This window comes from Pan paniscus, chromosome 9 (genome assembly GCF_029289425.2).
Source record: "Pan paniscus chromosome 9, NHGRI_mPanPan1-v2.0_pri, whole genome shotgun sequence".
NCBI classification, from domain to species: domain Eukaryota; kingdom Metazoa; phylum Chordata; class Mammalia; order Primates; family Hominidae; genus Pan; species Pan paniscus.
The window spans coordinates 23,225,701-23,239,318 of record NC_073258.2 but is presented as its reverse complement, the minus strand read 5'-3'; the positions used below and the strand labels follow the sequence as shown (position 1 = coordinate 23,239,318).

General features: G+C 39.8%; 1 protein-coding gene across 2 annotated transcripts in view; it reads right to left on the bottom strand.

Moving 5' to 3' along the window:
- Window positions 1-13,618, bottom strand: part of NELL1 (neural EGFL like 1) — a 903,683-nt gene that overhangs the window by 638,418 nt on the left and 251,647 nt on the right. For both annotated transcript variants that reach the window (XM_003830453.5, XM_003830454.6), the window contains exons 8-9: window positions 8,645-8,779; window positions 7,608-7,710 (exon numbers count right to left, since the gene is read on the bottom strand). In XM_003830453.5, coding sequence (XP_003830501.3) covers window positions 7,608-7,710; window positions 8,645-8,779 — 238 coding nt within the window. The remainder of the gene's footprint in view (window positions 1-7,607; window positions 7,711-8,644; window positions 8,780-13,618) is intronic.

Sequence of the window (13,618 nt, the reverse complement as noted above, 5' to 3'; positions counted from 1 at the left end):
ACCTCATTCCTATCCCAGAATTGATCCTGAGAGCACTTCCTAATAAAGTACATGTAAATCTCTATGTCAAAGTCTGTTTCCCCTCAGAACCTGACCTGCAGCAACCTCACTCCCCACCCAAATATGTTCCACTCCTGTATTCTCCTCTCAGTGAATGGCAATGGCATGGGTATCCATCCCAGCTCCCACACCCCAGTGCCTGGCATCCTTCTAACTTCTCCCTCTTACACAACTCCATGTCCAATCAGTGTCCAAATCCTATCAATGTCCCCTTCTTAAGTTTCTCAAGTCAACCTCCTCCTCTCCATTCCTCACCCTCTGCCCCCAGACACTGTCTTTGTTCAGGCTGTCGTCATCCCTCTTCTTCAGTACCACCACAACTTCCTAGCTCTCCCATGTTCTAGTCTCATTCTTCACCCGTCCTTCCCCATATAACAGTCAGACACATATTTTTTAAGTGCAAACATGAGGCCCTGCTTAAAATCAGGGTCCCTAAAGATCTCAGAATAAAGTCCAAAATCCTTAGTTCAGCAAACAAGGCCCTTCATGAGGCTTCTTATCTCCCAAGGTTCATAGCCCACCATTTCCCGTGATTTCATCCACCCTCCGAAACATCCACACCTCCACATATGTTCTAGCCACGCTTTATCTCTCACTTCCGGGCCTTACATATACCGTTCTCTTTCTCAGAAACACCTGCAGAGCACCCCATCCACCTTCCACTGGCAGCCTCCCACCCTATACACCCATGAGCTTCCGCTTAGGGCTGACTTCCCTCAGAACTTGTTCTTACCCTTTAACACTGGTTAATCGTCCTCACTTTTTTATTCTATTGTACTTTGAACCTAACCCCAACAGAATATATATCACATGACATCCTAATTTCCCATTTAATTGTACACCCCACCATGTCCCTGCTGCTAATTGCAACCCCCACGTGAGTAGGGAAAATGTCTATAATTTTATCTCCAGCCCAAAGCCCCATGCCTTAGGATTTATTGAGAGTAATAATAAATCATTTTCCAATTAATGAGCCTCTAGTAGGTGGCAAAAAACAGTCAAATTTCTTGATCCACAGATAAGAGTTATTTCTGGCGTTCAATACAACTTCAAACATTAAAAGTAGAGACCAAAAAAAATGGAGAATTAATATAATTGTCTGGATAGGTCCTTTCCTCCCTTCAGTAAACAAAAATCTATCCCTGATCATCTTTTATGCCTCAATTTTGGTAGATAAACCAGTTGACCATGACTCGTTGGTCCTAATGAGAGCTAGATTTCCCAGTGTACTTGCATGGAGAGACCACACCTCCAAGGTCTGGAATTCCTGTCTAATAAATTCCCACACTCCCAAATGTGCCTGCTGCCAACTTGGCAAGGCAGCTTGTTCCAAAGTGACAGTTCTGCTAAGTGCACTGTTGTCAAATCTGCCATCTGCTTCTTGGCCCAAGCTGTGAAGCAAAGAAATAGACATTTTTTCTTCCTTTGCCCCTTGCCACTCCCACAATGGTATTAACACATTTGATCGCCTGCCTTAAGACACTTGTCCGAATCCTCTCTTCCCCTTTGACAGGCTCATCCCAAAACTCCTAATCTGGAGATAAAAATGCCTCATTGTTTACATTCACACCACACATGGAGACACATCCACCCCTCGAATCCACCAGTCTCTTATAAAAATTAAATGTCCACTGAACTTTATGTCCTCACATAGCAGGGTGCTTTGGTGCTGGTGAATGAGATCAACATATTACTGCACGCCTCAACCATCTGCAATTTGGCACTAGTGCAGAATGTATCTATGAAACTATCTTAGGATGACTTTCAGGATCACCACTGGAGGTCACAAGAATTTCTCCTGCTTTCTCATTCTCATCCTTACTTCTCTGACAACAGCCCTCCTTCCCTGCCACTGCATTCCTATGCCTAACATCAGCCCTTATTATCCAACCTCTTGATCTATAGCCAAAAGGCTTATTTTTTATGTCTGAGGAAATTCAAGCATAAGGTGAGTCAGGCTCTGGTGCGTTTGGCTGGGGCATTTGGGACTCCATTCGAACAGCTTTCAGTGTGATTAGAAATGTAAATGGATACCTAAAGCTCTTCATATCACACTGGTGACGTGCAAACTAGAATATTTCACAGTGCCCAAACACAAAATTGAAACCTAGCACCAACACACACTTCTCCATTATGTCAGAAACAAATGTACTGAGGATATAAAAAGTTATGCAGCTGTATCTTTTTGCACCGACAGACACCTGGCCCTTCAATTTTGACCTTGATTTTTCTGGTGCAATGATTGGACAATTTTGCCATTTGGGTGCACATTGAATAAACAATTGACAAGTACAGCTTGACATCCTTGTCAGATGTGGATACAAGGTTTCCCTATCTTTATTTAGGTATTTGTACCCTGCACACACTCCAGCCATCCCTTGGTACTCAGAGGCCTAGAATGTCAAAATCAGCACGCTGTTTTACACTTTAAAGGAGAGTGGCAGATCAGAGAGACTGAACACCCAAAGATCCTTCCTCCCTCAGTGAGCTAATTCACAGCCTTGGCTTCAGATACCACCTCTATGAGCAAGACACCCACATCAAACTAGCTGTACCTCAGGCATCTCTAACTCAAACATGTCAAAAGGAATGTATTGCTCCCCATACTGCTTCCTCCACCTGTCTTATTTCTGTTAATCACACTGTGAGTCTCCCACAGGCTCTTGTTCAAAACCTGGCAATTTCTCCCTTACAGACGCTCTGTCCCTGATCCATTTGTCTCATGCAAAACAATACCTGTGGAGTATCTCTAATGTGCCAGCTCCTTTGGCTGTCACCCACATCCTTCCCTTCCTTTGCATCTTCCCAGGCTGTGCCTGCCTGCCAGCCTCAACACCTCCACCTGGAATATGCCCAAGTTCCATATCCCCCACCACCTCCAGCTCTCTTGATGCAGTAGCCTTTCTAAAAGCACATCTTTGATTATGCCACAACTCTGCATTAAAACCTTGATTGGAGTACCAAAACCAACACTGGTTTATTTCCATGATTTTGTGTATGCAATTCCCTCTGGCAGTTATGTTCTTACCTACTTTGTACACCTGGAAAACTCCTCTTCATTTGTCAATACCCCGCTCAGCTGTTACCTATGACGTTTTCCTAACACACACATACATATGTACATTTCAGATGGAGTTAATCACTCCCTTCTCTGTGTGACTTCTGTGTCTTCCATAGTGTTCATGTGAAATAATACTCTTTATTGTAACAGAGATCTCTCTGGAGAACAATGGTTAGAGCCAACAGGTCAAGAGCATCCCACTGGGTTCTGAAGCCAGACTGCCAGGGCTTTATTTTGGCTCCCCCAAAACTGGGAGACCTTGGACAAGTTACTTCTCCTCTCTGTTTCACCTCCTCATGTGTAAAATGGACCCTACCACTTAGAGTTGTTGGAAGAATTAAATGAATTAATACATATAAAATGGTTAAACACAGTGCCTGTCAGAATAAATGATCCATACGTGTCCACTGTTGCCCCCAGAACTGACAAAGTGTTTGGCAGAAGGACCTCGGTAGGGATTACTGAATGGCTTCATTGGGATACAATCTTCATCATCCATCCGCAACTCACGTTTGCAGCTCTATTTCAACCTCTCACCTACATAAATCCTGTGCTATCATCAAACACACTATTCCCCTTTCCCTCTTCCACTCTTATTCCTTCACACATACTGTTTTGCATAGAAGAAATAGTTTTTTCTCCATCTTCCTCCCTCCTTCCTATCTCTGGTAGATCTCAAATCTGTCTACCAAAATAATACAGATTTCAGGATGTTGATGCCTGGAGATTGTGATTATGTAGGTCTAAGTGGAGCCCTGGAAACCTCCAAGTTTAAGAAGTTCACCAAAGGATTTTAATGTGCAAATAGGTATATTAAATATGCCTTGAATAGTGCAGACACCCAACAAGTGTTTGAGGAATGAAACTCCCTCACTATTTTTGGTACCGCCATGGATGCTTAGATAAATTTCTTCCCTATTTCCAAACAGATGCCCTCATCTGTAAGTGCTGCAGTTCCCAAGCCCAAGAGAAGTCAGTGAACACTCAGTGAGTGAGCAGACAACACAATCTGCTTTTACATATTGGCTCATTTTGCCTTTGTCATATCCCTACCTTTACCTGGTGTCCCTAGAATACTACCCCACCTAAAGTCAGAGAGAAGCTTGGGAATTTTTCTTTAAATTCACATATAAGAAATTTACTTCAGGCAGCTCCACAAAAAAAATGAAAAAAAATCAAAATAAGGAACCAAACCAAGGAAAAACACGGTATTCAGGAAACAGTAGTTTCACTTATATCCCTCACAACATTAAATGTGAATGGATTAAATGATCCAATCCAAACAATACAATCCAGACTGTCAGACTGGATTAAAAAACAAGATTTGACTATAAGTTATTCATACAAGATACAATTTTTTCTTTGTCTTTTTTTATATTTTATTATTATTTTTAACTGACAAAAGGTATGCATATTTACGGTCTACAGCATGATATTTTGAAATACGTAGGCACTGTGGTATGGCTAAGAACTAACTAACATATGCATTACCTCACATACTTATATTTAAAAGGGACAACCAAAGTAAATATTCTCTATCATGTTTCTGATGTGAAGACATTGGAAACATCTAGAAATTCCACTGATTAGTGTTAGAACTCTGCTCTAGCAATCCTCATTCTCTTCTTCTCCACCCCACTGCTTAACCCACAAAAGTCAACTTCTAGAAGGTTCAAACTATTTAACTTGGCTCCATGTCCTCCGGGAAGCATCCCAGGCCTTCCCCCGGTATTCTCCCCCTCCCTCCCAGGCCATTCTTCTGTACTCCAACACATGCCTAATGTTAGTGCCCTTACAGTTCCAGACACTGTAAACCACATCTCTACCTTGAAAGTGAGCTCCTCTAAAGCAGGCAAGGATCCCTCATCATTATTCCAGGCATCAGTACTCAGTAATCACCTAATGCATATTTCTATTAAAAACTAGTGAGAAATGAAAGCCCTCCAGCCCAGAAGTTCTCAACCTTTTAATTACCAGAGGTGCCTTGTATCATTTCTTTTTAAGTTTGTCTAGAATAGTGTTTTAATAATTTATTTGTATTCCCACTTTATTAAACTCTGAACACATCAAACTACCAATCAGAGCTGTGAGAAAATTAGTGCTACCTAACTAAATTGCTATGAATTCCATGCAAAGGGAAAAGGAAAAAACAAAAAACAAAAAACTGATGTTTTAGTTAGTGTGTGTATCAACATTTTAATAAATTGAGTTATTTTCTGAAATAATTTTAAAAACCTAAAACTATCAAACAAATTAGCACAAAGAAAAATGACCATCCCACACACGTCTAGTGAGAGGGCAATTTAACTATATGTATCCAGGGCCTTGAAAATGTTCATCTTTGGCCCAGTAATTCTAGCCTGAAGAATTCTATTTTCAGGAAATATAAAATACAAAAATATACAAAAATGTGTTTTCTATACAAAACATGTTATTTAAGCGTGCTTTATAATAGTGAAAAGTGGGAAACAATCTAGATATCAATGACTTGGGACTGGTTAAAAAAAGTTATGCAACAGCCAAACAATGGGAAACAATGAAGCTCATGAAAATGACATTTATGCAGAAGTTTTTAAAACATAATAATATATTTAAGTGACAATGGCAAGTTAACAGACTAGAATAAAAACTGCCCACACAATACAACCTCAACTGCACACAAAATGTAATTTTTCTTAAAAGAAGGACACATCCACTAAAATTTCAAGAGTGTTTCTAAGTGGAGGTATTATGGGTGAATTTTCCATCTTGATCTTTATCATTCTCTGTGTTTTCAAAATGTTAAGCCAAAAGCACAGTGCTTTTATAATTTTAAAAAAATGTCAAAAAGTTAAGACACAAACCTGCCGGAGGACTCATTACTTCCATGTCCAAACAACAACTTTCAAGAGATGGCATTCAGAGATCTATGCAGGAACTCTCAATAATAGACTAAAACTTCTCACATTTTTTAATACATCCCTAATAGCCTTTTTTTTTTTTTTTTTTTTTTTTTTTTTGAGACAGACTCACTCTGTTGCCCAGGCTGGAGTGCAGTGGCGTGATCTCAGCTCACTGCAACCTCCGCCTCCCGGGTTCAAGCAATTCTCCTGCCTCAGCCTCCAGAATAGCTGGAATTACAGGTGCCCACCACCACACCCAGCTAATTTTTGTATTTTTAGTAGAGACGGGATTTCGCCATGTTGGCCAGGCTGGTCTCAAACTCCTGACCTCAGGTGATCCGACTGCCTCGGCCTCCCAAAGTGCTGGGATTAGAAGCGTGAGCCACTGTGCTTGGCCCCTAATAGTTTTTCAACTTCTTCTGCTGAAGAATATCAAGAATGAAAACAAATAATCTGTACCTACTAACAACTCTCTCCAACATGGGATCAAACTATAATTCAATATCCAGACACTTGAGCTGCCTATATTGCCAGACATGACTTTCAAAAGTTCTTGGAACAGAAATAAGAAAGCTTTTCTCTTTAGAGCAACTCCAGGTACATCCCCCAGAGCAATGGGTGCAGTGTGCCAACCATAAAAAAAAAAAAGGAAGATTACAAAGTTCCTTTTTGAAAAGTTCAACAATTATTTGGGCTGCTGCAACCCACTTTCACTGCTATTCCCACTTTCAGTGTCATAATAGGTGACATGCTGTTCCTGGCAGAATGATAGACCACTGTGCTTTGAAGGCTACTGACATTGGTGTGTTTCTTTTGGTAAATAAATGACCTTGAAAATTATCCATAGCACACATTTCTGACCAGAACTCTCCTTTTCTGTAGAGGACCATATGGACTGATAAAAAGGCTATGGGCTTTGTAGTCAACAGAACTAGTTTTCTCTCACCTCTGCCACTCACCAGCCTCATGATTTTGGTAAGCTAATATCCCTAAGCCTCAGCTTCCTGTAAAATAGGGATAATAATAATACCTCCCTAAAGAGTTGCTGTGAGAATTCACTAAGCTAGTAGATTTAAAGCATCCAGCACAGTATATGGAACATACCACATGTTCTAAATGACAGCTTCAGTATTTTAACTGAATTTCATCCCGAAGTTCCTAACAAAGGCCTCTTAATAAGAGGAGAATCTAGCCAAAACCTCAGAAAGCCAAAATACAGAATTTGGCCTTTAACTTGATCATTTAGAATGAGGGGACTAAAGCCTATGGAGCTTTGGAGTTGTAAATTCACAGATCAGCCTCACCCACTTGCTGGACAAGCGACTTAATCCCTGTGAACACACGTTCCTTCCACATAGAATGAAAGAAGAATAGTAATTACAGGTGATGTGAGGATTTAAAAAAAAAAAATTGCCCATGTTAAGTGTCTGCCACATTGCAAGTGATTAAAATATTGTGGCTCTTCTTACCATATATTTAATGTTACATCAACTGCCAATGTTTCATTTCATCAATGTCAATCAGTTGAGTCCAGAAAAACAGGGAAAATAAATAAATAAATCTCAAAACACAGACAGCCAGTCTGACCCTCAGTCAGTACTTACGTCGGCAGACCTTACAGCACTGGCCAGCAATGTGCACTGGGAGGGAGTCTGGGGAGCAATTGAGAGGGGGACAGGACATCCTTCGGCATTCCACGGCACCACTCTGAGGAAGGAAGGACATGGAACATAATCTCAGAAGTATCCTTTGATAGCTCCTGTTGTGGAGATCATTGAAATCTCATCCCAGAAACCTCATCAGGGAAACAGAAGCAGTATTTGAATTCCCAGTCCACTCCAGGACCACAGATGAAGTGTTTTCTCCAGCCCGAATGACCTGTACCACCTCAATTACTTTTCTGAAATACATCACTGGTTTCATCCTACCTGCCCATGTGTGCTAACTAGATTATGCAGAAAACAAAAAGTCTATTTTTATAAGAACATAAATAACACATTTGCAGACGCTGTCAATCATTTCTGAGGCTCTAACAATCTGTTTTGTATTTTCCTAGACAAACAATGGCATTCTTCAGATATTTATCAAGTAATTTCAACTGGACAGGGTTTACATACTAATTTTTGGAAGGGGATGTTGTAATTCACTGAAACAGATGAAGGGATATACAAATAATGGATATCCTGACAGTGATAGTGAGTCAGGGAGGAAATGCCTTGCAATTATTTGAAACAGGTGATGGATGCACTTTGTAAAAGACAATAAAAACATGTAGAGAATAATTAAACTCCCCTTTTAAAGTTATTCTCGTTATGAATAAGGAGAACCATTAGGTTGTTTGAAAATCAAAGGAGTCCCTTCTTTCCACTATATCCCAACCTTCAAACTCCAAACATTGCCTATTAAATCAAATTAGGGTGTGTTGGCAAGGGAAAGCAGATTTTAATTTCCAAGTATTCATATAAGACATGACACTTTTCCAGCATTGCTTCACAATTGCTCGTATGGCTAGTGGGTGCTAGGTAAAAACCTAACAATTCTCAGAGTTAATATTATTTATTAAAGAACCAGGTTACACTCTAATTATCAAACCTCTCCCCTTAAAACTGTTTTTACTGTATTTATTTACAAAGAGGCTTACTTTGCAAGTGCAGTTCCTGCAATGGTCACCATCTACCCAAGAGTCTTGATCTCGATAGAGCAGTCCACTCACTTGACAAGTCTTCTCACAATGACAGTTTTCCAATTGACTAAGTCTTGTCTCTGCATAATTTAGCTGCAAACAAGAGTTACTGAATGTAATTTCTGTAATTCAATTGCATCATCCTAACAAAGCTAATAGCAACAAGAAAAAAAATCCTTCTGAGAAGAGAAAAAAATGTTCAGAGCAGTTCACTGATTCTTAGCATTATCTGTTTTTTGGTTTTTTTATTTTTTTTACACAAGGTGGAATCACTCTAAATTGAAGAAATATTGGCTATCATGGTCTAATGAATACCAAATGAGACATTAAACTGTATCTCAGGAACCTCATGGGTGTTCATAAATGTGTGTGCTTTCCATTCAAGCCCATACAAAAACACTCATAATGAATGTGTTCTCAAGGACTCATTATGATGTTTACAGGCGATCTAATCAGGAACTCCGAGGCACTTACATTTATCTCCCACTATCCTCTCTATGTTCTTCACACACTAACTAGAATGTCGTGGTTTACAAACTAGGAAGTCACTGCCTTCTGTCTGATGAAAAATTCTGGAGAGCTGGGGTCAGAAAAAAAGAAAAGTGGTAAGCGGATCCCCCAAACAGAATGCCCCAGGAATTCACTTTTGTGCTTAGAAGAAGATCAGGAAAAGTAACCAAAACCCCAGGTAAGATCAGAATTTTGTAAAATAACCTTTTTTATTTTTCTAGGCCACCCAGTCATTGCCAATAATCACAGAGTCTTAGACTCTCCCGCTGGAAAGGGATTATAAAGCTTGAATATCCTCACAAGAAACCTCAAGTGATTATCTAGCCTTTGTACATCTCCAGTGGAGGAACATGTATTATCTTCCAAGGAAAGCCACTTTTCTCAGTTAGCTCTCTTGTTTGAAACATTTTTCATGGTTTTGGCTGTGAAATCTTTCTTTTTTTCCTGCCATACCTAGGTTTTCATTGTAATCCATCCTGAGCAAACCTAATCTTCATGCATTTGAGGTTATCCTGTCGTCTTGACCACACTTGGCACCACCAGGTTCCCTTAACAGCTCCTCATGATATGATTCCAAGCCTCTCTTCTGATCACTTTTCATACAGCCTACTCCAGTTTACCTTCAAAAATATGGTGCAAAAAAACCCTAAATACAGCACTTTGATATGATCTGTCTACTGTCACATCCACACGAAAGAGTAACTCAACCTAGTAGTGATATTACTCTCCCTTTCCTTTCCCTTACATAGAGACCACCATGATTGAAAAACAAATATCGTTTCCTAGAAAATTATCTGAGTTTCTCTTTTCCTTCTCAATCATGTTTATCCTTTCCTGTCTTAAGTACTTTCCCCACACAGGAGATCAATTCAACCTTTGATCTAACTAAGATTATTTTGAGCCACTATTTTAGACATAATAGATAAACCTAGGGAATGACTTCCACCATCTTTCTACATTAACTATGGTTCCATTTCATACACCTTCCTCTGACTTACTCATACCAGAACTACTCTCTGGAAATGGAATCCACATGTAATTCTAACCTTTGTTTTTGTCATTTATTTCATCCTCTTCCTCCAAGCTTTTGGAATTTCTCAAGAAAATTTACCCCTTGTCTGCCTTTTGTGGGTGGTAGCAAAGGGTAGAAAACACAAAAAATAGGATCTTAGCCCAACCACGATGCACCATGAGCAGCCCCTAAAGAACTAAGAGTTGACGCTGCCTGAAATATTAGCTTCCTATCACTCCTTCTAATATGCATGATCTTCTACAAATCCATGTTTCATTTAAAACTCCAGCCTAGGTCAGGTGCAGTGACTCACACCTATAATCCCAGCACTTTGGGAGGCCAAGACGAGCAGATGACCCAAGGTCAGGAGTTTGAGACCAGCCCAGCCAACATGGCGAAACCCTGTCTCCACTACAAATACAAAAAAAAAAAAAAAGCCAGGTGTGGTAGCGGGTACCACCAGCTACTCTGGAGGCTGAGACATGAGAATCTCTTGAACCTGGGAGGCGGAGGTTGCAGCAGGCCAAGATCACGCCAGTGCACTCCAGCCTGGGCAACAGAGCGATACTCCATCTCAATAAATAAATAAATAAATACAACAAAACTCCAGCCTAATCATAGAGTTTATAGAATCTATGATAATTAAGTTATTTGGCAATGCTTTAGGAAACGGATAAAATACACTGCTGAGTTTGGTGATACTCTTGGACACTGAGGGATGATGGCATATGGTTTGGCCACTTGCAGATACCAAAATCTGAAAATGTTCAAGTCCTTTATATAAAATAGTATAGCTTGCATATAACGTATGCACATCCTCCTATACACTTTAAGTCATCTCTAGATAACTTATAATAACTAATACAATGTCTAAACATCAATGCATTCACATGGATTCAATGCAGTACTCGGTACATGGAAAATTCAAGTTTTACTCTCTGTAACTTTTTGGAATTTTTTTCTGAGTATTGTTGGTCCATGGTTGGTTGAATCCACAGATGTGGAACCTCAACAGAAAGAAAGTAACAACTTATCACTTATCTTTACTTCATTTCTATAGCCCCAGTAGTTCCTACACAAGGCAGTAACAGATATATGACCTTGGATTGAACAACAGAGTTGAACCAGATCTGCATTCCTCCTAAAAGGGTCTCAGAATTGTGTACCTTTGTGAGAGGACCCATACGTGCCTTACTCTGAAAATCTGGAACAATTCTGGTGTCTATATCACTCCAAGAAGGGAACTTCTTAAGGACTAAATGGCCCAAAAGGCAACTCTACATCTATCTGAGCTTTCTTAAAATCCAGGAGCTTGCCTAAGGGAAACAGTGGCAATTTCTAGCACTGTCCCACAAAGCTGAGCTGTGCTCACCTACAAAACTCAATTCCAAAGAAAATGTCAGTTTTAATATAATGAATGCTATTCTCAAGGCGGATTTTGTTTCCCTTCTGAATGTGGTTTTTATTTTTAATATCTGTAGCCTTTTCTGACAACACTGAGAAGTCCTATTGTCTGTAATAATAAGAGCACACCAAATAGACACACAGGCAAAGGGATGTTAAGGCAAAAAGCTAATTTTTCAAAGAACTTCATGTAACCTCTTGCCTTCCCTTTTACTCCTGCTAAATCCTAAAACAGCAATAAAGGAGACAAACAACTGTGAATCAAAAAATGAATTGCATTTTCTGTCACTGGTATTAGCATGCTGAATTTATACACATTCATTTTCAAAAGCTATTTCTATACTACCTGACACTTTCTCTAAGATTGTCTGCAGATTCAAAATAGATATGGTATCACATCTACATCTCTATTCTGTCTTCCTCTTGTTTATGCGTTTATCTAAGCAACCATGGACCAAATCATTTATTCTGAACCCTACATAATGAAAGATAGACAGCAGAGGCCTTTTTTATCATCAGAGGTCAATGAACAGATCTAAGTACATTAGTCGTGTGGTGGATTGTTTCTTTTCTTTGAAATACCATTTACTTGGCATTTGCTATATGAAAGGAAAAAAGAAGCTTCTATTGTTAAACATTTAAGCTTAATCGAAAAATCATTATGGAATTCCTCAAAACAATGAAAGTCTCAAAATTAGAGATGTCACAAGCTTAAATGCCACTCCAAGTGTCACTTGATTTGCATACATAGATTTGTCAAATATTTAAACAGAAGTAATCAAGAAAGTCCCAGTCTTCAGTATCTCTTCTTTCTGAGCTTGAAGTCAGAATGGGATTACAGTGCAGTTGGGATCTGATAGCAGGACAGAGTCTGACCCTATCATAATGTTCCCAGCAGGTAGGTAGTTCCCACAATGTCAAAACCACCTGAGAGAAACTTCAGAGTAAGCCAGGGGAGTGGCTGATGCTTGTAGATCACTAAGGGAAATGTAGGAGGACAAAAAAGTTTATTACTTGAGGTAGCAGCCCCATCTCTTCTCTGCCTTAAAAAAAGTACAGTTTTGCCAAAAAGCCAGAATTCCTCAAGAGAGCTCTTATCTACCCTGACCTCTGTTACCTGAATGTGAGTGCAGGCTGCTCCCATGATCAAGCAAGGGCACAGTCACTTGCCAGCATGCCTAACCCTAAAAGGAGAAAAGGATCAATGAGCTCTCCTACACAGACCCCTGGGCTGATCTGGTATCTACATCTGTTTGGTTCTGACTTTGACTACCAATTCCTCTCTAGCTTATACATGGAGCTTCTTCTCCGGAAGGGCTCCAGGGTTTCCACCTTGACCCAAGGGGAAGGACTTCCTGCTGTTTTCCAGGACTCCTAGACTAGAGTCTTGACAGCAATGCATAGGCTCTACCAGACTTTGTGATTTCAAGTCACTGGGGAAGATGTGCATTTTCTTAAGGACCATTTTCTCTAAGGAACCATCATCCCACCATGGTTGTCTATATCTTCTAGGTTTAAGAGTATAAACAGCAGCAGCCACCACCTATTGAATGACATTTGTGTGCCATGCAACAAACCTCATTTGCCTGGGCTCACGGAATCTTTACAAGAGCAGGAATAATTGTCACCATTTTACATATGGGGAAACAGATGCTGAAACAAGTTGAATAACTTATTCAAAGCTATAAATATCCAAGGAAATTATAAAATAGAGACTCAGAATCATATCAGCCTGACTTTAAAGCCCATTCTCTATCTCCACTATGACCTATATGACTGTCTACCCATCTTAATCGGAACTGCTGGACAACTCAAATCAAAACTCCAAAAATTACCTCCAGCCCTATTAACTGAATTCTGCCACAATCGGCCTATTTAATTAAAAATAAAGACTGGGCCCAGATAAATTTAGTGCCATAGAATTCTTTTTGCATCTGCGAACCATATTCAACTTCAAGTTTGCCTGACATTTCCAGACTCCATCTCCTTCCACCTGCCAAAAAAGT